This window comes from Vespa crabro, chromosome 8 (assembly GCF_910589235.1).
Source record: "Vespa crabro chromosome 8, iyVesCrab1.2, whole genome shotgun sequence".
Taxonomy (NCBI): Eukaryota; Metazoa; Arthropoda; class Insecta; order Hymenoptera; family Vespidae; genus Vespa; species Vespa crabro.
The window spans coordinates 9,648,140-9,674,141 of NC_060962.1; the positions used below are offsets into that span (position 1 = coordinate 9,648,140).

Here is a 26,002-nt window from a genome sequence, read left to right on the forward strand (position 1 = left end):
ATTCGTCGGCGAGAGATATACGCCGAGGGAAAAATAAGAGCTTCTGAAACGACTTCCTTCCATCCATCACTCGTAATCCCTTTCGCGTCCTTGCCACGTCTCGATGCGACGTAGTCCTTCGTGTTATCGGAGCAGCTTGCGACTTGCTATCGATTCGACTGAGACGCGACGATCGGAGCGGAAAAATGCACTTCCGCCACAATGAAATTGGCTGAAAAAGATTCAGCGTCTTTTCTTCCTCTTTACCCCCTCCACCCGCTCTCGCATCGATAATAAGAAAAAGTACAGATCGATCGAGGATTTTGACTCGAGTTCCAGCATTCTTTCCCTCTTTCCGATGATAGATAAGCTCTTGACGTATGTATAATTCATATAGTGGAAAAATGTAAGATAAAGGTAAGGAGATAAGAATGGAGGGAACAAGAGCAAATATAAGAAAATAACAAATAAAAAAGAAGAAGAAAAAATAGAAAAGGAATAAAAGTTGTGGGCGACGTTGTTACAGACCTCGAGCGATGGGAACACGACCAGCAGCGTCTTATCTTTCATGGCGACCAAAGCAGATGCCGGTAGACACTTGTCATGCCGAGCTGAAAATTCGATCATGGGAAGCGCGCCGATAGAGGACGACTGGATACTCGAGATACAATGTAAGAGTATTAACGACGCATTTTATCTTGCCCGAAGAACGTTGAAACAGCGTTCGTCATTGACGTTACGGACGTAAATTCTTTTCGTTATTACTTCTCTTCGTTTTTCCTTTTCTTCTCTCTTTCTCTCTTCTCTTTCCTTTCCGGCCGGTAGAACCGCACAACCTTTTTCCCGTTAGCGTTATTCAAGCGTTCGCTCGTCGATCGATCCGTATTTACAGACACGCCGGAGACGAAAATACAACTGGGAACATCCTTGGACCCTAGTACCATTCGAGAAGGTATGGACGTCTATTTCGATTGTCTGATACAAGCCGAGCCGCCGGTTACCAAAGTCGAGTGGCGTCATCAGGTATAACAAATTTTTCCCCTTTTACTTTTTCGATTCGTTTCGGTAATAATAAAAAAGCTAGAAAAGAGATATATCCTGTACATGTGTCCATATACATATAGACATATATCCATATATATATATATATATATATATATATATATATATAGATATATATCCGAATGTAATCTTTATAAGCTTACTTAAGTCGTCTTATTCAAGTTTTATCATTTTCCGGACGATTAGTCATGATACGAACGGCAAAGAGGTAGCTTCTTCGCCGAATAGTGAGATTTTCTTTCATCATCTCTCCGTACCAATGAATCAAACATCGTGAAATTGTTCTTATAGGGCAAGGCACTTTATCACAACGTAACGCAAGGTATTATAATCAGTAATCAGAGTTTGGTACTCCAAGGAGTCGACCGCAAGAGCGCTGGCAATTACACGTGCGTGGGATACAACGTCGAGGGCGACGGGGAGAGCTCGCCTTTCTATTTGAACGTCATGTGTGAGTATAGCGACCGCGCGAAGCGACGTTCACCTACGAGCTACGTAGGGTAATAGAGGCGAGTTGCGCGTCGGTTCTGCGCGTCTGCGGGCAGACTGCATCGGCTCGGTGGTTATTACGGATATATATATATATATATATATATATATACATATATGTACATATATATAATTATGTACACTCGTACGTTATTATCTTTTACGCGAGAAGAGGACGAAGAAGAAGCAGCGCGGAAAATTATTGCCACGAAACCCTGACATTCCACTTCCATAAACGCGACAACGTTATATAATCTATATGTATATCAGCGACAACGGTGATGAAATAAAAGCGATTTCGAAGGGAATTTGACCGGAAAGCGAATCGTCGCGCGTCGCCTCGTTCGTCATTAATCTTTCGACTTTCCATCGATTATAAATATGAAAATTAAATCCCACGGTTTAATAATCCTGCCAATATATAATACATATACCTACATAAGTACGTATCTATCCGTTATAAATTTATAACAAACATGTCCGCTTATTTGGTTTGAATTATTATTAAATCCTCCTATAAAAGCGTACACGGAAAGGATATGACGGCGTCGACAAGGATATTGGAATTCCGCCCTATCAATTTTGCTTATTAAATTATTAATGGCGTACGTTAGCACATAATTTTGGTAAAATCTATTTCCCATTACTTTCTCGCGTTAATTTGCATTTGGCGAAAGCCGACTCGATCGAATCCTCTATATGTTTAAATATTTTTACAGTTGCTCCAACTTGCAAGCCGAACCAAACAAAGTTCCACGGTGTTGCTAAACAAGAAAAGGCCAACATATCCTGTCAAGTGGAAGCGAATCCCGCGGAAGTACAGTTCCGGTGGACGTTCAACAATTCTGCGGAGAGTATCGACGTTGCCGCGGGTCATATCGCCAGAGCAGGCACATCCTCGATCGTTTCGTACACGCCAATGACGGAATTGGATTACGGAACGTTGCTATGTTGGGCCACGAATCGTATAGGGCATCAACAAGTGCCTTGCGTCTATCACATTATACCCGCCGGTGAGTTATCCTTATGCAGCAACGATCACGAAAATCGAAAGACCTCGATAATCGAATATCGAATGTCGCCGCTGGCATTGCCGAGCACAAAGGTAATATCCGGCCGTTTTCCTTTTGTCGTCGGGACTTTCGAGTCTACTCAAAGTTTTCCAAGATAGGCTATACGTGTATATACCTATGATAAATCCATGCTCGCTTGTCGAACTTGAGAGATATGTGTACACATACATATGTATATATATATATATATATATATATATATTTCGTCATCCGAACGAATCTTTGTTGCGACGCGAGTTCCTTGAAAATCAAACTAAATTGCTATCATCATTTTTCCGCTAAAGATAAAAGCCCTAGTGGACTTGGAGTCGCAAAAATTCATCGCGCGCGATTTTTCACGGAGAACGAAAGTATTCTCTCTCTCTCTCTCTCTCTCTGGTTTTTGTTATCTGGAACAACCGTGCTTCCGGCGCGTCGCGCCACGCGATATTCTTTGAAAAAGAAAGAGAGAGAGAGAGAAAAAAGAAAAAAAAAACTACAAGAAAAGAGAAAATATTTTCCCTCTCTCTCGGCCACGCGACACATCCTACCTTTCCCCCTTACCGCGGCTATATTTTCAAAAGGTAAGCTTGGAAAAATAGCGCGAAAGAGGTACCTATAGAGGTACTTACCTATAGAGGTATCCCCACGAAGGAACAATGGGCATTTGCATTCCTTTTGTCGGCTTCGTTAAGCCACCTAAGATATTGCGCTCCTTTATAAAGGATCATCGATCGCGCGCGTTTTATCCAAACGTACTTTTATATAAACTCGTTTTATCTGGGTTAAAAAAAAAAAAGAAAAAAAAAAGAAAGAAAGAAAAAAAAGAAAAGAAAGACGAACGAATCGAACGAATTTGGAGGTTGAGAGGAACTTGATTTATCGTAACTATCTCTTTCGCCCTCCCTATACTGACACAGGTCGTCCGGATATGGTACACAATTGTACTACCTCTAACACATCGACCAACTCGTTTTCGGTGCGATGCACCGAGGGCTTCAACGGCGGCTTACCGCAATCCTTTCTTCTCGAGGTGAGGGAGAGCAACAGCCAGGAATTGCGTGCAAATTTAACGTCGCCGGTGCCGCGTTTCAGCGTCGCTCAACTCGAGTCCGGTGCTCTTTATCAGGCATGCATTTACGCGTACAACGATAAAGGACGCAGCGAGGCAATGGTCGTGCAAGCAGGAACGTTGAGGCTCCCTGAAAAACAATTAACATCCGAGTCAGGTAAACGACCAGTCCTTTTTCTCGCAACCGTCTTTTTATAGCCACGAATTAATCTCGAGATATCGGAGGGAAAGTATGTCGTTGGGATTGCGAAAGTAACAATCGTACTCTCCTACCTTTCCTCCGTCTTAAAAGGACGAATTAGACGGACGGAATAAATATGGAAAATAAGATCAGTCGTTGGTTATTTCAGAAAGGCCACGGCAAAACGTTAGATTAACACCGATGTTCAGTGTCATGATCGGCGTGGTAACGGCCTTGATAATCGTCGCGGTAATAGTCATGATCGTTTTGAGGATCCAACACACGAACGTCGAGGAACGTGGCAAGTCGCAAATGGAGGAACATGGGAAGCAAACGAAATCGGTCCCGATACAGCGCGAACTGAGATTCCGCGAAGGTAGCAGCCTTCTCAACGACGAAAAGCATCCAGGTAGTCCATTCAGGAAATTGGAAACAAGCGGTGACTTGAGTGAGAGCGACGAGAAGAATCCGGACATCATACCTCAACAAATTACCGGTTCGTATCGTATTGCATGCACAGATGAGACGATCGAAAAACGTTTCTTCACTTTTCTAATATCAATCGTTAATTATCCGTTCGTGCCTGTTTTCTCAGGAGACGAGCCCTCGGAATACTTGAGAAAAAGACGATTGGTATCGACGATAGAAACCTCTCCGTCTAGAAGTCTCTTGGAACACTCTACCATCACTTCTTTAACCGGGCACGGCAGCTACGTTGGCTACTGCACCATTCGCAACGGGATGCCCCTGCACGAATTTTCAAATTTATCTACCAAACACAAAAGTGTAAGAAAAAACGCCGTTGTCTCTTTCCCTTGAGAGAGAGAGAGAGAGGGGGGGGGGGGGAGGGGGGTTGAGACAGAGAGGGCGGGTTAATAAGACGACTGAGAGGGAAAGATAGAAATCAAAAAGATCCTTCAGTTTCAGCCCATCATCGGGAGCGTGTACGACGATGGAGTGTGCACCCTACCGAGACAGCACTGGCCGACTCAGAACGTTCAATCGATGACGATGAGTCCACCGATGTTGTACGCAGGGTTAGGAGTCGTCGGCAGGACCTGTCCAAGTACATGCACGCTCTTGTCGAAGGACATCGAAACGAGAGTTCCTGCTCAATGCTGCGTCCAATCGCAGAAAGAGGCGACCGTGACTACGCCCGTTGTGATGGCCAAAAGAGAAAGCTCGGTGTGACGCTGTAATTGACGAATCCTTGAGAACTACACCATGTATTAGAAAAGAAAAAAAGGAGATTCATTGTTAATTATCTTATCGCTTGCGAAAGAAGTACGAAAGAGAGAGAAAACGTATGTGACGCACGCCGTATGTGAGTTCAACAACACAAGCCTCTTTTATTTTAACAAATTTATTTCCTACCCCATAAATGATATCGTCATTTTACGAACTTATGTTGAATCAAGTGCCCTTTTTATATTAAAGGAAGACTTTGAAACTGATACTGCGTCGATGAATGTGTATGGACGTGAATCGAGAGAGAGAGAGAGAGAGAGCGAACGAGCCGTGTGTACGAACGCGTGACATTTAGTACGAATGCCTACACATACACGTGTGTAGTACGTGCATGCGTGTGCTTGTACATATATAAATATACATATGTACAGTTGAGAATGAGAAAGTGTGTATATATACAGGCACACGCATGTACTCCATGCATACACTTGAGAATACACAAAGGAACACAGACACACAGCGTCGCGTAATTTATGTACTGTACATACCTTTGGAACATGGAAGATATTTTATACAAATCAATAGCATAAAGTTTATTCAACTTTTACTACGGTACACACTGTACAATTTGTCTAGTCGATGTAAGTAAAAAATACGTAGACGAAATTCAAAAGTCGATCGTGCAACCAGAATAACGTATACTGAAAAGGGTTAATTCGTTGGTGCGATATCGTGTGAAAAATCGATCGCACGGCGCGGCGTGCCGGAGCCGGCTAAAGTTAAAAACGTAGACTGCTGGGAAAGGGGAACGAAAGCGAGGAAACGCGATAGAAACATATCGTTTGGTTTTTCACCACGAAAACCGAACAAAACGTTTGAAGAGGGGGTAGGGGGGAGAGAGAGAGAGAGAGAGTGTGTGTGTGTGTGTGTGTAAAGGAATAACGCGTTCGAACAAAAAAAAAAAAAAAAAAAAAAAAGAAAAAGGGGAAAAAAAGAAAAAAAAGGAAAAAAGAAAACGAACGACGACGTTGACGACGACGAAAACAGTCAAAGCAAGTCCCCTGGTTTCTTTCAGTCTACAATATTCTGGATTTTATTGTAACGTTAACTATCTGTATGATAATGTCTTTAAAAGAAAATAACATTTCCCCCGTTTTGCGAGTAACCGTACTAACGACACACAAATATGAGCGTTGTTTTATAAAGAAGGGGAAAAAAAAGAAGAATGAATCTTTATCTTAACTCTTCAAATTAGATGAATGCCGATTTAATTAAGTTAAGTCTGTCACTCGTGGTACGTAATTGCGATAGTCCTAAAAATTACTGCCTGTTTCGATGCTTAAGAAAATCTTGTTGGAAATCTAATGTATCACCGGAGGTCACATTTCTCGTTGCCTCTCCCATGTATTATAACTGAACGTATCGTTAATCGTTATAAGGACGAATATGCCCGGCCGTGCGAATACACACCCTCTGCGTCACGCGACGAGGAGGGCTGTCGCGTTTCAGCCGCGTTTCAACCGTGGTTCCTTCCTGTAGATCTGCAAATTTGTATAAAAGAGCAAAATGTGCGAGTGTATGGCTTTCGTCGATTATCGATTTCGTTACCGGCGCCGGCGATACGACGACGGTACGTTACCTATGTTCTAACGTAGAAAGAAAATAAATCGATTTCCATTTCCGCGATTTAAGATTAAGGGGATGCATAGAAAGTGGATGACATTTTGCTTCGTCTTGTAAATACCAACTTTGAAGCGAGTAACAGAAAAATATTTGAAGCAGTGAAAAGGATAAAAAAGAAAGAGGGGAGAGAGAAAAGTTGAAGCTGAAAGGTCCGAATAAAGTTTATACGGCGTTTAGGTACATAGCTGAGAAAGCGTCTGTCTTTCCGCCAGAGTCATTTGTTAATAAAATAACGTCGAAACTGAACTTTTCTCTAAACTTCTACGTGAATGTGTTCTTTCGATCGCTAGACATTAAGTTATATCTCTGAGAAATCTGACTATATAATGTTTACTAAATGAATTGTTAATTATTATTGCCATTGATGGAATTGATGTTGGTACATAATCGAATGTACTATCGACATATGTACACGTTAGTGATTGATAAATTGGAAAATGCGTAATTTATCCTTGTAAGAAATTTTACACGAAATCAAAGAAAACACACAGAGATACGCACCAAATAAAAGGACGAACTTTGTTCGTCCTTTCGCATGTTCGAGTTCGGTCGTAAATGTTGACGATACGATGAATAATAACTCTGATCGTTTATTTTCAACTCGTAAATGTTAACGCAAAAAATTTCACAAGGCTCGAAAAGTCTCCTACTTAGGTTTCTCGTCGTGATATAACTAACATAATAGAAAATAAAACACGTTCGATGATATCGTCAAATTGAACATTACGCAAGTCTATGTTTTCTTCCTCATTGGATCTTCGCCTTTTTCTCGATCGACGCATTTCTCCAACGCGCCATAACGAGGCATATTGTCCGACGTAGCTGGCCAAATTGTATCTGTAAAATGATCGTATCAATGATTGACAAACGTGTCTCACCTTGCCATTTCATGGATATCCACTTAAACCAATGCCTATCGGAATGGCTAAAAGAATGCTCGCGTATAGAATTCGGCCGACCGAATTATACGGATATAACAATCGTAATGTATAACATCGGCTACGAGGGCCAATCAAGTTCTGTAGAATATACCGTTTGAAGAATTGAGATCTAGCGTAACGCAATGAAATCATTTGAATTTGTGAGCGCAACTTTCTAACTGAAAACGTAAGGCACTATTATCCGTGTCAGTCTCGTTCATTAGATTCTATTAATACGTCAAAAGAGATGATAATTAGGTCGGTTTGTATAAGTTATTGAATTTCCATCAGCACTTCTGAAAGAGACATAGCAGGGCCATAAGTATACGCGATATGTATGAAAGTTTCGTTTCGGATAGGAGCCGGCATCGCTGACATACAATTGTACTTTTGCTGGAAATACAATACCTTGGAAAATGTTCAGACTTCTTAGGAAAATAATTTACATGCTTAACGGTATAAAGAGAATATAGATACGCGTGTTCTATATTTATGCTCTTAGCAAGAACGAAAAATTTATGAGGTATCGTGTATCCGCTCGTAAGATACAACCCAGACCTTCTTCCGTCGCGATAAATTACACATAAAGTAGTACTTATTCTCTCAGACATTCTTCCTGATACCAAAGTATTGAAATGAGAAAAAAGAAATATTTTAAAAAAGCAAGAAAAAAAAAAAAAAAAAAGAAAAAATCAACGGAGGATAAGTATTGCGTAAGTTTATCAAATGAACGTACGTGACGGCTAGAACGTGCCGAGACGCGAGTCCAAATGCTTTTCCTTTTTTCTCCTATCGCGAACGATAGCAAGTTCGAACGACGTAGTGGCACGACCACCAGACACGAATCATATTTCTCGCATATACTGTACGATTCGTGGATTAATTCGATATGATTGAAATGAAAGGATTCGTTAGAATAAGAATATCGTCGAGGCACCGACTGCTCGAACCGTACTGCCTGACCGGGGCTGCTTTCTGCCAGAAACACTGACATTTGTATGTATATGTACTTATCGTTAGTTTAGTATCATCTTTGTGTATCCTCGTAAAAAGAAGAGAAAGAAAAAAAAAAGAAAAAAAAAAAAAGAAAAGAAGAAAAAAAGATCGTTTTTTTTGATATTGTAAATATTCTCTAATAAATAATCGTTTTTATTCAAGGCCAGAATCTGTCAAATCCTTTGGCCCGAATCGCGCCTTTTCGTGCGCCTGAATAATGTAAAAGTAAAATAAAGAATGTAAATTCGATTACCATCGTAAAATTCTATAAACGGTACTTCGGTGTAAACTCGTAAATAATCTTCGACGGTCTTCAATACGCTTGACTTTGCGTTTAACAAAAATTCCAAGACGGTACTTTCGGGAAGATATTGCGGTACTTTCTCATTTAAGTTAAATAAAATTTCTACAACGTCGTTCGCCTATTAAAAAGGACGATGAACATAGACGATTGTCGTTTTTATACAGATACGTATATCTACATATACGTCGATCTCTACTCACATCGTCGCGCATTACTCTTGATATATAGTCACACAGATGATATAATTTCATGCAGCAATTTGAAATTTGTCTTTTGATATCCTCTAGCGTTTGCTTTTCTATCCTTTCCAATAAGCTAGGTGCCAGCGTGTAAACGTGAAACCAATCGATGAAAAATCTCTACGAGAACAATGGAAGGAAAACAGAAGCTATAACAAAGCTATAACAAAGCTATAACAAAGCTATAACAAAGCTATAACAAAGCTATGCAGGCGCCTTGCCTTTTACGTTGATAACTCACGTGATTAACGTGATGATACGTCGGTAAAACAATAGCCTTACCAAATTTTTCTTCTCCGTTCTTATTCTCACAGATGCCTTTGACATGCATGTAAATTATGTCTTCCGGCGCCTATTTACATAAACTTATCGAATTAAGTTACTCGGAATGAGTGCGCATCTCCTTATGTCATCTCCTTATCTCTCCCATCATTCCTGTCCTTTCATCTCTCATCTCCTTTCCCAAGTCTTTTTTTAATAACCTTCACACACGCCAAACTTGTGGCGATTTTATTGTGCTGTTCCTTTGTTTTTCTTTTCTTTTTTTTTTTTTTTGTTTTTTTTTTTTGTTCAGTTTCGTTTATCACAATTTTGCAATTTTACGTACCTCCAACAGATGTATGTAAAATCTTGGATAAATGAGTAACAAACCGGTTACGAGATTTTCGTTCAAATTACCGTGCAGTCCTTTGACGATCCTTTTCATTACCTGTAAGAAATGCAGGGTAAAAAAAGTTCATCAAAGTTTAACGGGTCTTTATGAGCAATGTATATCGGGCCAAAATATCATTTAGGGCAACCTCTTGGAGTTCTTCCGAACTATGAAAATATTCTCCAAAATATGAGAATCGTGTTATGTATGTACTCTGAAAATGACATAATTGTGCGTTATCGAATTATTTTTTGGGCATACATGGATAAAGCGAATAATATAATCATATTTACATAGTTAATAATCTTTAAATTTTTTTCCACCACATCCAATAAACTTTTTCTCGTTGTCCCTGCCATCTTGGCCGTTCCTAGTGCTATATAATCCAACAATGTATGTGCCATGTGCTATATGCTATACGCTGAAAACAAAAAGTGATCGTCCAACGACGATGATGCAAATTCACCCTTGAGAACATTTGAGAATAAAAGTCTTGAGAAGAGAGACCTTTTAATTGATCTATTCTTTGCTAACCATTAAGGGCCCTAAGGACACGTGAGAAAATATCTCTGCAAAACGATGACGATATACTTTGGGGATAAAGGCGAATAGAAATGCAGAGGAAAAGTTCCATTTAAGTATACTCCACAACCGGTTTAACGATAAACTTCATTTAATATTGATTATAATTTGACTTTGTCTGTATTACTCGTTTTACAAATCTTTGAAAAATATCCATAGGTTTCCTTAAACTAGTCTCGTGATAATCACTTGCATAACCTACGTCTCCTTCGATCGACCGATTTCTCCTTAGAATATTAATTTCGGTAATCAACTGTTTTATCGTAGGAATGGCCGACGGATCAAACTTTTCTACTTCGGCTAAATCGAACGGTATAACGATTTTGCCAGTTTCATTGTGCACAGAAAATGGGCATCTCAACAAATGCGTTGTACCCTCCGTTACATTCCTATCAAATCTTGGACCGCAATAGTGCAACTTTACATGATCTGGATATTCCTCCAGTCCCTTCCAATAATGTATGCCCTACACATAAAGAATCGAGTATTAATAAAAATTTATACATTATAGCGCCAGGAATTTGAATACTTAGAAGTAAGTTTCAATCGTACGGAATTAATCATATTTTTATGATATTCGGTAAATGAGTTCCATCTATCGATACTGCTTATGCGATCATTAAATAACTGCTTGACGTCTGTCTGTGCCTCGTTATCGGGAAGTAGAGCCAGAAAATAATCGACTCCCTCCTCCGTACCAAGTAGATTTTGATCTACGATGCATAAAGGTATAAATTCAGGCTCTATGATCGCAAGAACGCGCCTGAAATATTTCATTGTTTATATTTATGTTCTGTTAAAATGATTATCAAACGTGATGAACGAACTAGAGAGAACCTGTCGTAATAATTCAACTTTCTTATTTCGAAATGGTCCTCGTTGATGAAACACTTTAACGTTTCATGTCGCATATAGTTCAATATCCCATTGCGTTTACCTTGATTCAATATTCTGGCAGCTTTATCGCAAACCCAACAATGTATTCCTCTTCTTCCAGAAAAGATCCACAGTATATGATCGTAACCAAAATCATCTAGACAGAAAGAGATTCATGTTAATAAATATAGTCTAATAATGGCCTAAATACTACTTACGTCTTAAACATATATTTAATATTTTGCAGGCGATAACAATGTACTTCCAACATCTTGTACAGATATCAGATCCCTTGCAGCACGTCCTCACGTCGTCGTAGTCAGAAATATCTACATCAAAGACCAGTTCCTTCTCGACAAAGAACTTTGCTATACTTTTGCAGCGCGGACTGAAATTTTTCTTCATTTTACTTCTATCTTCTTGAATACTCTGTCGTTAACACTATTCACTTACGGCGTGTTGTATATCGCTCCAATATTTATTGCTATTGGAAGTTCCTTAAGAATAGTTGCCTTCATCTGACTAGGAATTGGAAAAGATTTATTTCTAATGAACAATTGATTTAATAGTCTCAATGAAAATTCTCTAAATGATATGGTGGCGACTGAAAGAAAAAAGAAAAAAGAAAAAGAAAACTGCTAGATTATACTTGTTGTACGAGATATAACATGAGATAGATCTTATAATTCGATACCGTCTCCATAACCTAACCAAGTACATAGCTCTTCGTATGGAAATAATATTTCATAATAAATATCAAGATATTTGTAAATATTTTCGTTGCACGTACTCATTAAAGCTAATTGTCAAAGCTTTATTTTTTTTAACAAAATGACACTTTACAGTTTACACGGCAAAAAGTAAAAACCCTATACTTGCCGGTGGTGGCAATTAGGTTAGGTTTCGTTGTCACAGCAACGAGAACGTAAACATCGACGAACGAATCAGAAATATTTTCTATACTATCCCCGTTGTTCACTTTAGTACCGCGCGTCGAAGAGGAAAGCAAGGCTGGCGGGAGAGAGAGAGAGAGAGAGAGAGAGAGAGAGGAAAGCAATAAAGAGAAGAAAAATCATTCAAGTGCACAGTTTTGGCACAGTGCCTTCCGATGAATCTCGAAGGCGAAGCGGGCAACGAGAAGCAAATGGAAAGGCCGGTGACCCGTTGGCGCCGCGAGACGCTCGACAAGACCGTAAAAAAGATCGAAAGTAATGAAATCGAAAGACCGACGTCTAGAAGAGGAATCAAAGAGGAGATCGAAGAGTACGGTAGTAGCTTTCGATCGGCGACTCCTGCGGCTAGAAATGCGCCATTGACCGTTAGGGCACCTTCGGCTTCTATTTCGGGTTTGTCTCGTTTGAATACGGGACTATCGATGTCCGGTCTGGAAAGACCCATCACCCAGCACGGAATCGCCTCTATCCGTCCTGGAACTGCTGGCAGAGGCACGTCGATGACGAGGTTCGTTATCATTCCTTTCTTTTACGAATCAATACCTTACTTACTTACAGTACTTACTTTTAGTTAACGATTAGTTCATTTATAATTTATTTATTCTTTTTTTCTTTTTTTTCTTTTTTTTTTTTTTTCTTTCAATCATACAGACAAGTCCAGGATAAAAGATATTACGAGGGACTCGTACAATTAAAAATGCGAGAATTGTCGCAAGAGATGGCGACTATCGTACGGGACATCGACATGCAGAACAAGGAAAGGGCCACTATATTGCATTACGATAAAAGAGCGAAGGATTTGGCAGGGGAATTAACGGCGTTACAGGGAGAACTCGCCGATTATAATATCGTCGTCGATAAAATGAGCTCGAACATTGAAAAGGAATCGATCGACCAAGAGACGAAAGAATTATTATCGAGAAACGAACGGTCCATGGCCGAGATAGAGGATATGTTCGAGCGTAGGCAAGAAATGGAGCAACGACTGCGCAGAACGGAAAAGGAAATGGGAACGGTGAGGGAACGTACGGATAAATTGATCGACATGATGGATCCAGGTACGAGAGAAAGGTACGAGATATTGCGGAAGGAAAAGGTTAAGGTCGAGAAAACGATCGCCCTTATGCAGGAGGAACTCGAGGCGTTGTCGAAGGAACAGGGCCACTTCGAGGAACAAATGGCATTGTCCCCTTTTAAACAGGAGGCCGTTAAGTTGCACGTTAAGATTATGGACGGCGAATATAAGAGGGATAAACTGAGGGAGGAAGAGGGTAACAGATTGTCGCCTGAAAAAGAAAGGGAAGAATTATTGGTAAAGATAAAACAGGACAATATGGAGATGGCGGCCGCGGAGGCCCAACTCGCGGGTAAAAAGAAACGTCTGGCCGAGGTGGAGATGGAATTGGAACGTTTGGAGACAGATTTGGAGGACGGCAATGCGGATAAACAAACGAAATATAAAGAGTTACGAAAGCGGGAGGAAGTTATGGAGCAATTCGCTGCCACCTTCGACGACAATAAAGCCGAAGAAATGGAAAGGATAAAGAAATTGGAAATATCGATAGTCGAGTATTTGGAAAGAATATCGAACGGGGGCGGTGACGGCGATGGGAATAATTTAACGAGGAACGAGGAGGTTTTATTGATTCTAAATAAGTCCAAGCATGACGATTATTACGACACCGCCGAGCGTACTAAGGCAAATAATATTAATAATAATCGAAGTTTCGAAATGCTAAGAAACGATTATATCGATTTAAAGGAGACATTGCGCAAATTGGAAATATTTGAGGATAAATTGAGATTAGAAATTGGCGATATTAATGAACAAACGCACGGCAGGGAATATGAATTAATTCAATTGGAAGATTTCAATGGTTTCAAAGTGAAAGATCAAATGAAACGCGAGGATGCGAATGTCGAGCATAAAAGGCTGATGGACGAGCGAACGATCGGCGAGGTAGAATTGAAAACTGTCAACGATGATTACAAACGAATCAAGGAGCATTTCAACGATAATAGAATTTTTCTCGAGATTGAGGCGCTTGAAAAGAAATTAATCGATCTGAGGGAAGAAAATAAGAAGAGCAATGATTTAATCCTACGACAAAAGGAACAAGTTGATTATTTACCGCGTAAGCAGCAAGCCTTGAAATTGATGAAAGAATACGGTACGATACTCGAAGAAAATTCCAAAACTCTTTATTGAATGAATTCTTTTGGGCTCTTACCATTTTCCAAATAGGGCTCAATGGCGTTAAATAATTACATTTCATAATCGTTCTTTCCTCGTTTTATTGGGCCGCGCGGAACTTACTTATATACTTTTCAGTCGGCCTTATCGATGCCCTCTCCATTTCTCTGAGTAACCGGTTAGCTCCCTCGCTGTCATTAATTTGATCTGTCGATGATTTTAGAATAAATTTATCTCAAGTAAGTATACTCAAAAAAAAAAAAAAAAAAAAAAAAAAAAAAAAAAAAAAAAAAAAATATATATATATATATATTATCATACCATACCATAGATCGAAAGTATGTAATCGCACAAAAGATTTACATTTATGTTTTTGGTATACTTGATGACTTCGAATATAGTTAACGATATATTCAGTTTACTGTCGTTATCGTAATTACGAATATCGTTAATCAATAGTTTCATTTGCACGTTTCGCATCTGAGGGAAGAAAAGGACAAATAACACAATATGACATAATATAATATTGTATATGATGATGGTGAAAAAACAAAACTGACCTGAAATATATCCCGTAATTGTTCGATTTTACCGACTTCCGCCAATGCCAGGATCAACTTTACCAGAGCCACTGGCTCTCCGTGAATATCTCTTATACTGTTTAAAACCTTCTTCAACTTATTCTTAACATTCGGTATCGACGAATCACCCATATGCCTAACCAATATTCCTAATAATATTTGTTTCGCCGGGGTTTGCTTGTATTTATTCGCACACCGTAGAAAAGTATCCACGGCAGATTCTATGTCGTTTCTCATAATATGACTTTTTACCAATGGATTGAGTAAACTATTGTCCAATTTACAATAATTATTCTTAACGAGAGTTATTAACATTTTTTCGGCGTCGCCATGACGTTCGCCATTCGTTATCGCAGACAACAACCGCAAACATTTGCCAGTAACATTCATAGAAACATTAATATTTTTAATATCGTTTATCGCATTGAATGCATCGTCCAACCTATTGTTTTTCACCAAACAAGTAGCATACGATAATATTTTGTTATTATCTAACATGAAATGACTGAAATTATTTCGAATTTCATTTAACTCGGCTTCGGCTTTATCCAATAGATTATTTTTGACATACAAATCAAATAACATCGCTCTCATTCCTGGTGTCCAATCGATATTATTCGAAATAATTTCTTCCTTTATACCCTCGGCACCCTTTAAATCGTTGTATTTACAATATCGTTCGAGTAATTTCTTAATCGTCCCACGAGTATTCAGATTTTTAGATTTAAGTTCTATAATATGATTACGCAGTTCCTCGGTGTCCATCTTATTTGGATGCGGATTCAATGATAATATCAAATCTGACGAGTCACCTTTCATACTCATGTCCATTTCCTTGTCGTTCATCTCTTTCAATAAATCCTCGAGAGTTTTCCATTCGTCTGCCTCCGATAAATTTATGTCAGCAATGCGTCTCTTCATGACATCGATCTCTGCCCTTGGCAACGTTACTTTATATTTTTTTAACATTCGTAAAAATTCTATAAGCCTCTGCAACTTTTTAAACTCGGCTGCGTCGTTTAGTAATCCATTCAAAATGTACAAATACGGTGGCTTCATCGTATAAAGAATTTTTAAGATAAACGACGTGAAAGCCAACTTGTCGGTTGCTTTTTCATATCCCTCGATGAGAGACTTTTCTAAGTAACTATCACAAAAATTAATTTTCGCTTTGAATTTAGATTGCAATAAAATTAGATCGTTCAATTTGTTTTCACGCAAGAGAAACGCACTGACGCTTTCTATCACGTTCATATAATTAATTCCATTATCGATCAATGTTTTCGTCATCTCAATAGGATCAACGAAATTAGGAACCACGAAAGGTAATACGTAGTCAATGAGCGTATCTTTATCCATCTCGACGTTCGAGGATATCATGTGCGATATGAGAGAGTTAAATTTCTTTCTGTCTGCAAGCCTATGCGCTTCTATTAACAAAGGCCAATAATAATGAGAACGTACCGGTATGTCGTTCTTTCTCATTTCCTCGAATAAACTAAGAGCCAAAGATATCCTGCCTTTGGACAGGGCAACTTCGGTAGCTTTGTTTATGACAAACGGAGAATATTTATGGTCTGTGATTTCGTGTATCATTTCTAAAATATCCTCGTCCGATTTATCCAATTGTATTCCCTCGTTTACAAAGTGTCTGACATATTCCTCGCAAATGTTCGCAACCTTTGATTCCGTAGGAAGATTAATTATTATCCTGAGTGCATTTTTCCTTTGACCGGCATATATCAGCTCGACAATGGCATTGGTAATTAAAGATAAATCATTTAATTTCAACGATACAGGTAGAAATTTTAAAATCCTCTCTACGTGCTCCTCGTATCCATAACGGTTGAGAATTTTTATTACGTCGATTATATTCGTAACGCTAGGATGGTACTCTTCAAAAATGTCTATAATGTTGGAAATAACGCCGGTCCTTGCATAACCGTACGCCAAGTAAACGTAAGTTTCATTAGACGGGACGATCTCGTGGAATTTCATTTCTTCGATTGCTTTATAGGCCTCCTCGATATTGCCCTGCATGGCATTTGCTTTGACGATCATATCGAACGTTTCCTTGCTCCAACGATTTATTCCCTCTTTCATCTTCTTTATCATATTGACAGTTAATTCAGAATCATCAGTTTTTGATATTACATTCAATAGAGAGCAATATATCCTCTGATCGGGTTCTAACCTCATATTATCTAAGAATTCACGCGGATTTACAAATTCCAAATTTTCCGCGTAAACTTCAAGAAGGACATTATAATGTTTCAACGTTATCTCACAGCCTTTCTTTTCGAGTAAATTCCATACCTTGTTAGTTAACTTTCGTCTTGTTAGGAGATCGACACTGGATAACACTTCGCCGCAACACTTGAGCAATATCAAATCAATATTGTCCATTAATACATTCTCCGTTTTCTCATAAATTTGAATAATTTCCTCTAAATCATTTAGATAGACCCTACCATTTCGAAGATTTATACAAAAATTTAAAACTTTATTTTCTAACGTGTTGAACGTTAACGACGGAGGACAATTAGAAATCGCCGAATTATGGAAATCAACGTGTTGCTCTTTGTATCTCTCGAAATCAATGGTATCGTTCTTCTCAACCAAGTATTTCTCAAAACTACAAAATCTTTGATAACTGCTCACGTACGTCTTCTTGTAATACTTCAATAGTCGTGAACACCTATTGTACAATGCCATATCGATGAGAATTTGGTCCTTTTGATACGCATATTACGAGAGAAAGAGAAAGAGAAAGAAATTTATCCGTATTCCACACAATCTTTCTAACCTTAAAATTATAGTTTCATAGTCGGTCCTGGGGCTTTTACTTCGCTACCGCCACTGTTGACAAATTTTCTTTTCGTAGAATTAAATATACATTTTTATCTACACGACTGCATACGGCTAATTAATACGAAAAGATTAAAGACTTAAGAGAAAAACTTTAGCGAAACTTAATGCGTTAACTGTTCGATAAAACGCGACGTATACGATGGGGATATATAGCTAAATTATACTTCGCCTAGCTTTCTCGAGATGGCGCCAGTGTTCCTATCGAGGATTTTCCATTTGATCAGCGTAGTAAGAAAACAAAGAAAAGTCAAAGTGGCAACGTTATTAACTGTATTGTATCAATTTGAAAATAAATCTTGCGGATAACAAGGATGGAATGATTCAGCGATTTATGTAGAAACAATCCTTTCTACGAATTGCGTTGACGGAGAAAAAGAAAGGAAAAATAAATAAATGAGTGAAATGACATTTTTATGGAAAATATGGAAAGAAAAACCATTTGTATGCCGGTCATACCTGATCTTTTATTTCTTCTTTTGCTTCATTTTGCGTATGAGATATTGAAAATCATGAATTACCAGAGATATCATTCGTCCTGACCGATACATTTTTCATTAAATGGAAAAAAATGAGAAAATTGAAAAAGAAGTCACACTCAACACGCTATTAAATTACATACATCGATTACATCGTACAAGAAAAGTACACGCATAAACACACGCTGATTATAGATGAATAAATAAGCGATTAAATAAGCACTACATTTGTAAAAGCTCAAACTTGATGACTACGAGTAAAATATGATACGTTAATTACCTAATGACAATATCTGATTATATCTATATATATATATATATATATATATCTATATATATAATAGCGCGTACATATTGCGCATTGTTCTTTATTTAAAATATTATATATATAGATAGATAGATGGATAGATAGACAGATAGATACACACATAATTATTACAGTTGAAAGTTATATAAAAATTAAAAGATACACACGCAATTCCAATTTTCCAACGAGAGAAAAGTCGAGAAGCTTAGAATGAGGGAATCTTGGAATAAAAAGACGCCCACTTAATTCAATAACTTATTAAGAACGCACGCACAATGATTTTCTTTCTTACACAAGTAGTCTCGACGAAAGAACATACAAGTACTTATTTATTGTCTTAATGACCTAGCTCTAGGTGTCCTAGGACTGAGATCGAGTACCCTACTTGTATCTCCAAGAGAAGATCGCGCATCGATCTACTGCGTCGAATACTTTCGGGTTTGTGTCCAGGAATTTCTTGACTAGATCCCACTCATGATAATATATCTTCGTATATTAATCTTTTATTTACAAATAAAATTTTACTAGACTAGATTTTACGATTAGATATTTTATTATCAGCCACTGATTCATTACCAATTTGCAAAATCAACTCTGATCTGATCGCTTTGAAATATTTCTAATCAGTCTCTATGGATTTGCAAGGATACAAATTTTCCTTTCCTTTCTATTTTCTTTCCCTTTCTTCCTTTTTTTTTCTTTTCTTTTTTCCTTTAACCATTTTTCTTTTTTTTTTTTTTTTTTCTTTTTTCTTTTTTCTTTTTTCTTTTTTCTTTCTCCCCTTTGCTACGAGCATACTTAACTTACAATTTTACTCGCGATAAGTATTATATTACATTAAATTTCGTGTCGTATTTTATCTTATTACGAATTACTTATTAGAATAAGCACAGCCGCGTAAATACTCTTTCACTTGTGTATTTTCAAACGATACAAATCCGTAGAGAAAGGTGGACGATTTAATCGTGGAAGTTGATTTGCTTTCTTCTTTAAAGTACGATACACGTTCGTACGATAAGTTCGATTATGATATACCTGTCTTATATTTAATCTTAATCTATCTTAGATCGCGCACTATGGTATTATATTAAACTAATCTAATACCTTATTACTAATCTAGTACCTTATAGTAGCTGCCATAACGGACATCAACGGATTATCGAACGATTATCATTAAATATCAAAGACGAATAATATATGCGATAGTAAATAGATAATATGCGATAAGGAGAATGTTTTACCGATTGGGGCTGCCAAAAGAGGAAAAAGGAAAAAATCGATGCAACGTCATAAAAAGGATTGGGCATAGGATGAAATTTTGATTGAAATTGATATTGCGTGTTCCTTGAACGTAAATTCGATGAGATAAAGCTACCTAGCGCGAGAGGAAAAATATTACTAATTCCTGAGACGTCGATTCCTTTCATCAATATGAAAATGATTCGAATTTCACCTTTGTTTTGGCATAGAGACGGTGTTTATGGCATCGCATCCACGGGCAGTGATATGGTTTTGGCGGTGCATTGCGTACGCGACATGCGATATGCGATATACGACGTACGATTTACTTACATAAATATACATGATCCAGTAAAGATGTCGTAAAGAAATAGTACTTAAACATCTCGTATCTCGTATAGGATCGAAATCGAAGCCGAAACGATTTATTATACGTTCCATCGAGAATTGCATTTATGGTTGGCCTGCATATTCGCTTTATATAATATATAATAAATTAACTTTACCTTTGATTTTGGCCCAATAATTACCTTGATTCGTGACTATCAATTTCAAATGACTAGAACATAGTAAGAAAGGACTAGATTCAAAAGGGGCAAACGAGAAAAATTTCTCAAAAGTTCTTCCTCGTCGAATTACTACGATATTCTAAAAGGAAAGAAATTATTTTCCTTCGTCCGATAGGATGTGCTGTACGGATATTTAAACCGATTGGAACTAATGAGACATTATTTACGATTACCCGATCAAACGTTATCTCAGCTTTGCGACTAGAATACGTTAGATTGGAGAATGATTTAGACTAGAATCATAAAGAATCTTACTAATTAAAAGTAAATATTTGACTAGTTCATGACTAGAGACGATCTGGACAATGACTAGAGGATGACTAGAGCATAAGCTATACACATATATATATATATTAGATAGACACAAATCTATGACGATCCTAATATATTTTCCTTCAAACACTTTTTTGTCATTTATCCTATACTTTTGGTATCGGCTCGTTGTACACCTTTCATATTCATCATAGTAATATAAAATAAGTAGGGAAAGAAAAGAAGGAAAGAAATTCTACGATGCTTATTTCCAAGTCTCGCTGTATGCGTGTGCGTGTATGTGTGTGTGTGCGCGCGTGTATATAAGTATATATATATATATATATGCGCACACACCGCGTGCGCGCGATCTCTTTGAATTAAAATAGACTTAGTGGTCGGTATTAAATATAGATACTTAAGGACTCGTCAAGTTTACTAAAACTTATGTTAGATTCGAATATAAATATCAGCCGCGCATCAAGAACAAAAAGTAGAATCTTACATCCGCGTAAAACGTAGATCCTTTTGGCGCCTGAACGTCGCCCGTTCGGTAGGTGATAGATTGATTCGGCAGGAGTCCCTTGATTTCCACGAGAATATGACAGAGATATATGATAGAGAAAGGGCCAAATGTATCTTAAGTCAGTTGGAAATCTTTCTTTCGTTATGTATCCAGAAGATTGCGTCAGTTTAATCTTTTCTCTTTGTCAATTTTCATCCTTTCTCGTTAGATTTAGATTATGAGCGACTTTTGAGGCCAACGATCGTTGTATTCGTGAGACGAAAGAGTCCATTTTTGTACTCGAATGAACGTATCAAAATCAATTTTGATAACGAGCGAGCCATTAACTAATAATTGTACTCTTGGCATCAGTACTCTGCGTTTCTCCCAATCCTTCTTCTTCTTCTTCTTCGTCGTTAACCCTCATCGCTAAGCGATAAATTTACAAATTCAATTTATGTACAATCTTTTCTCCTTTTCGGATAATAAGAAATAAAAACTTTCCTCAGTCTTTTCTCTGTCGTTGGTCATGCGAGCCATGTTATCAGATAATCCAGTACTCTATTTACCTTGGATGTTCGATCGGCACGCTCGTCGCGCTTTTAACCTCGGCGTTAAGTTATTGCTCTTCTTCCAAGGATTTCTCTCTCTCTCTCTCTCTCTCTCTCTGTCTCTCTCTCTCGTCCAATCCACTCCAGATGTTTCCTCCTATCCAGAATCCTGGCGAGTGGAAGAGCGGTGACGAGCGCACGTCCGTTCGGTGATTTCAATCCAGTAGCTCGTTCCGGGAAAGCGGGATGGAAGGTCGCATGACCCCCGGAGGATGGATCGACTGCGTTTTCGTGATAGATAAAGAGAGATGATAGAGGGAAGAGAGAGGGATAGGAGGGAGGAAGCAGGGAACAGAGTCCTCCGAGGGTCACGCAAGCGCACACTCGCTCGCCTGCTCGCAGACTAACCCTAACTCGGCTTGGTATCGGGCTCGCACGCGTCTCCACCCCACCATCGGACTGCCATTATCCCCACCAGGGCAGCTTCGTTTCCCCTCCACCGAGCTCGTTCCCCTTTCCCCTCCGTACCCCCCGTCGAGGAATTTAGCCCGTTTTCGCTCCCTTTACCCTCACCCTCGAAACCCTGGATCCTCCCACTAACTGCGCGTACGCCGTCACGTCGATCTTTCCCCTTCGAAAGGCGTCATTGGTGCCGCCAAGATATACACGGACACGTCTCCCTTCCATCGACTACCGTCCGCGCGATCTCTCTCGCTTTTATCCTAAACCGTCACCATCCTGTCACCTTCCGGCCAATGTCTTATATCCTAAACCCCGATCGAGACCAACCGAAACCGGTCGCTAACGCCAGCCTACGAGAAAATAATCGCTATATCAATTTCTTAACCATTTCTCTCATTTCCGTAATCCAGACATGTCTAAGGCGTATAGCCGAAATGCATCTTGAAATATAATAGACATGCGCCCGGGCAACATCTGTCTCCAAGCGAAACGTTTCGATGTATAGCCTTCGGCGTGCATGGTGCAGCTTGCGTCGGTGGTCCTCCCCCGAGGACCGGGGTTTGACGGATAACGGAGCGCGCGGAGTTTTGCGAAACGATTCAGCGTCAGGGTTGTCGTCGAAGGAACCAAAAGCTATATTGTTCTGGATAATGGACCGCGACGCGACGGATCGAAGGGAGCTAAAGGTCCTGTCAGATCGACCAAAATATGCTTGCGTGGCACGCGTCGAGATTTTCTAACGGAAAGGGTGCGAAACGTCCCTCGATGAGGCCCCACAAAGATTCAAGCTACTACATTCATGGGTTGCAGCGGGGATTAGGTTGCAGGCACGCGACATAAGGCGCGCTGTTTTTTTTTTTACCATGGGAGTGCTGACTCGCGCTTAAGTATTCCCCATACTTTTTATTCGATATCTCGATTGTTTCAGTAGTATTTTCAAGTGGAAAAACGAAAGTTAACGCGAGGCTTTATATCGTCGTCGACATTTGGACGCGGTCCGGCGTCGTTTATGAGCTTCGACGTCGATGTTCAAAGGAGAGGGTGATCCCCTCCCCGAATTTGATACGGAACAAAGAAATTCTATGACTCGTTGTCCCTATAACACGTTGGCACGCGTCTAAATCTATCCTCCTTTCCTACGTCGCAAATGGATTGCGCCCAGGCTCGCTCCTCTATGCCTACACATACATCTATATATGTATACATATATATATATATATATATATATATATATATATATATACATATACATATACATATACATATATATATATATATATATATGATACATAGCCCTTAGAGATAGCCATAGAAATTTTCACATGGAGAATATATCTCGAGTGTCTCATTGGATTGCCACTGGACGACGCCTCTATCTTCTTTTTTTCCGAACCATCGAAGTTGATCGTTCCAAGCCTTTCTTCTCGTCAGAAACACCTGTAACTTGATTCCGTGACATCGTCGTTCGTTCCGACAACCGACGTGTACAATCGCGCAACTCGTCGTAGATGCGGGTGGTTACATTGGCATTCGTGGCCTATTCATCGAGTTTCAAGGTTCGCGCACAATGTCAAGCCCTCATTAAGCCCTCTTTAACGAGAACGATTATTGCACGCCGATCGTCGCTTTGTCATTGTCGCATTGGCATATAGATACCTACTTACAATTAGTAACCAATTATAATCGTTCGCTCGAGAGTACAGAACGATGACGTTTCAATCATCAAAGCCTAATCGCCTATTAAATGGTCACGTTCGGATCGTTTTATGATTTCCCGAGAGATAGATCGATAGGGATGGGTGGGTGGTGGTTGGTGGGGATGATATTTAGAACGGTGACCAGTGTACCCGCGATGCATAAAATAGGCACAATCGATCAGGATAATCCCAATCTCCTTATCTCCGCGAACGTCGACAGATGTGCTCGTCCTGTGCTCGACAAATGCTGTTACGTGCCAAGTACGTGGCTATATCTTTTATCTATCATCACCCCTAACTCCATTCGCGTTCCTCCTCGTTCGTATCCCATTTATATGCAAACAGAACTCGCGATAGAGTAAAATGAATGAAAAGAAGAAAATCCATAGACGATAGAGTAAAAATTTGTAAAAGTAACCAAAGGATCGGGACTTTTTCAATCAAAGTCACGTGCCGGAAATGCATTAAAGAGAGAAATCGTATAGGATGGAGAAACTAAATGGTCGCTTCGCAGCTGCGAAAGGATATCGCGTGTTTCGAGCCCGAAAGGAATATCAAGGATATGGTTCAATTAACCGAGTATGCCTGCGGTGGGACATCACTATAGCGCACTTCGTTATTACCAACTTGGTATAATATACCAAGCATCAATATAAATCGTCCATTCTTTATCGAGGTACGTCTTACCGAACCGTGGACTCCGTGATGGAAATAACAAACCCGACTTTTGGTGTCGAACTTATCCAAGATCTCCCAGTCACGCTAACGATTAAAGCGAATAATAAACTCGTGGAAATCGAGACGCGTTAAGGGCACTCAACCTTATCGAAATTCGAATACGATGCCAGTCATGTAAACATCTGTTTCTACGTCTTCGAGAGCCTTTCATTCGTTAGAAAATAAAATGTTATTTCAGCGAGGCGCTATCTCACGCCGGCTGCTCGAATTATCGAATCGATTTCTCCGTTCGAAAGCCAAATGCCAAATTTCTCTCGCTAAGATCTATATACTATTTTCTAATCTAATTTATAAACAAACAATTAGAATAAATCTCCTTTGGCAAATGAAATTATGTCCTTCGGATGCAATCGAAGTGTATTAGGCATGCGATGACGACGTGCGATGATTTCTTCCTACGAACAGGTGGGCCAGTCATCAAAATAGAAACCGTTGGTATAGTTCATCGAGCGAAATGCCCTTTTTGTTCGACGAGTGGCACGATCGAACAATAGCGTTCGTCCGAGAACACGACACTCGTGATAGAAAGAACAAAGGTGCTTCGCCGGCGAGACCTTTCGAATCCTTTTATTGTTCCTTGTATCGCGTCCAACCGTTGGACTCGTAACAATTCCCCCCGCCCCATTCGATCAGTCGACATCGGCGTCGGCCTCGCGAGACGATGAGCCGTGAAACGATCTGATCCATTCGCTGGAAATCCATAGAACGCGAGTATGCTGATCGGCACGCTCGCGTGGTTGGGGGGTGAGGGGAGGGGTAGAAGGTGCAACAGGTGGGCCCTTTCAAGGACTCGCCAATCCCTTTCGCACCCTCTTACGTTGCATAATGACGAATGCGGCCGTTCTACTCTCTCGAGAGAAAAAAGAAGAGGAAGAAGAAAAAACAAAGAAAGAACTTTTCCATTCGGCGGAAAGGATATAGCGTAACGATAACGAGAATAATATACGCCATTCTTCGTATATACAAATGATTTTCCATTCAATTGCAATGTCAAATAAAACGTCTCTATAGGCATAGATATGCTAAGCTACGTAAGAATCATTGGGCATCGTAGATACAGAAAAGCGATATATTTATCTCACAGACGAAACGAGAAAAATACTCTTGGCGCGTTTCAACAAAGCCCTGCCGGCCTGCCTTTGAACATATGTCGTATCGTCGACACGATAGACGAAACAATAAATGCAGGGAGAAGGCTGAGAGATAGCTAATGACCGTAATGCATAGGTTCGACGCGGGGTCTATCTTTTTTTTTTCCACGGGAAGCCGTAAACACGTAAATGCGTTGTATATGTGCGTTTCACTTTGGGACGTGGCCCGTGAGAAAGTACT

General features: G+C 39.4%; 5 protein-coding genes across 16 annotated transcripts in view; 2 read left to right on the plus strand and 3 right to left on the minus strand.

The window, feature by feature from the left end:
- The window catches only part of LOC124425932 (nephrin-like), a 74,889-nt gene extending 66,105 nt beyond the window's left edge, over positions 1–8,784 (plus strand). For all 3 annotated transcript variants that reach the window (XM_046967020.1, XM_046967022.1, XM_046967021.1), the window contains 8 exons: positions 506–650; positions 872–1,002; positions 1,333–1,492; positions 2,250–2,543; positions 3,503–3,811; positions 4,005–4,331; positions 4,431–4,621; positions 4,757–8,784. In XM_046967020.1, coding sequence (XP_046822976.1) covers positions 506–650; positions 872–1,002; positions 1,333–1,492; positions 2,250–2,543; positions 3,503–3,811; positions 4,005–4,331; positions 4,431–4,621; positions 4,757–5,026 — 1,827 coding nt within the window. In that variant the 3' untranslated portion in view covers positions 5,027–8,784. The remainder of the gene's footprint in view (positions 1–505; positions 651–871; positions 1,003–1,332; positions 1,493–2,249; positions 2,544–3,502; positions 3,812–4,004; positions 4,332–4,430; positions 4,622–4,756) is intronic.
- Positions 5,947–12,181, minus strand: LOC124425936 (DNA primase small subunit-like). 7 transcript variants are annotated; one of them, XM_046967035.1, is made up of 9 exons: positions 11,970–12,098; positions 11,729–11,879; positions 11,494–11,663; positions 11,237–11,432; positions 10,952–11,162; positions 10,325–10,865; positions 10,111–10,238; positions 9,127–10,031; positions 5,947–7,543 (listed from the first exon to the last, which is right to left on the minus strand). In XM_046967035.1, exons 1-6 carry the CDS (start codon positions 12,067–12,069, stop codon positions 10,491–10,493), a joined length of 1,203 nt encoding a protein of 400 aa, XP_046822991.1. In that variant the 5' UTR covers positions 12,070–12,098; the 3' UTR covers positions 5,947–7,543; positions 9,127–10,031; positions 10,111–10,238; positions 10,325–10,490. The 7 variants fall into 7 exon arrangements, with proteins under 7 accessions (XP_046822991.1, XP_046822992.1, XP_046822993.1 ...); XM_046967036.1 differs by having other exon boundaries at positions 9,127–9,874; positions 9,966–10,031; positions 10,111–10,865; XM_046967037.1 differs by having other exon boundaries at positions 9,127–9,285; positions 9,448–10,031; positions 10,111–10,865.
- On the minus strand, positions 7,440–10,221 carry LOC124426195 (testis-expressed protein 47-like). The gene is made up of 7 exons (XM_046967581.1): positions 10,141–10,221; positions 9,966–10,031; positions 9,773–9,874; positions 9,407–9,517; positions 9,127–9,285; positions 8,876–9,044; positions 7,440–7,543 (listed from the first exon to the last, which is right to left on the minus strand). Exons 1-7 carry the CDS (start codon positions 10,219–10,221, stop codon positions 7,440–7,442), a joined length of 792 nt encoding a protein of 263 aa, XP_046823537.1.
- LOC124425931 (leucine-rich PPR motif-containing protein, mitochondrial-like) lies at positions 11,729–18,039 on the minus strand. Of its 4 annotated transcripts, none has more exons than XR_006942611.1 (4): positions 14,983–18,039; positions 14,744–14,902; positions 14,460–14,629; positions 11,729–11,797 (listed from the first exon to the last, which is right to left on the minus strand). XR_006942611.1 is itself a non-coding variant. In XM_046967018.1 (3 exons), the coding sequence occupies exons 1-3, from the start codon at positions 17,716–17,718 to the stop codon at positions 14,567–14,569; spliced, it is 2,958 nt and encodes a 985-aa protein (XP_046822974.1). In that variant the 5' UTR covers positions 17,719–18,039; the 3' UTR covers positions 14,415–14,566. The 4 variants fall into 4 exon arrangements, 2 of the variants coding, with proteins under 2 accessions (XP_046822974.1, XP_046822973.1); XR_006942610.1 differs by having other exon boundaries at positions 14,749–14,902; positions 14,983–18,037; XM_046967018.1 differs by lacking the exon at positions 11,729–11,797 and having other exon boundaries at positions 14,415–14,629.
- Positions 12,379–14,437, plus strand: LOC124425935 (intraflagellar transport protein 74 homolog). Its single transcript, XM_046967031.1, has 2 exons — positions 12,379–12,736; positions 12,880–14,437. The coding sequence occupies exons 1-2, from the start codon at positions 12,384–12,386 to the stop codon at positions 14,435–14,437; spliced, it is 1,911 nt and encodes a 636-aa protein (XP_046822987.1). The 5' UTR covers positions 12,379–12,383.
- Positions 18,040–26,002: the final 7,963 nt, after the last annotated feature.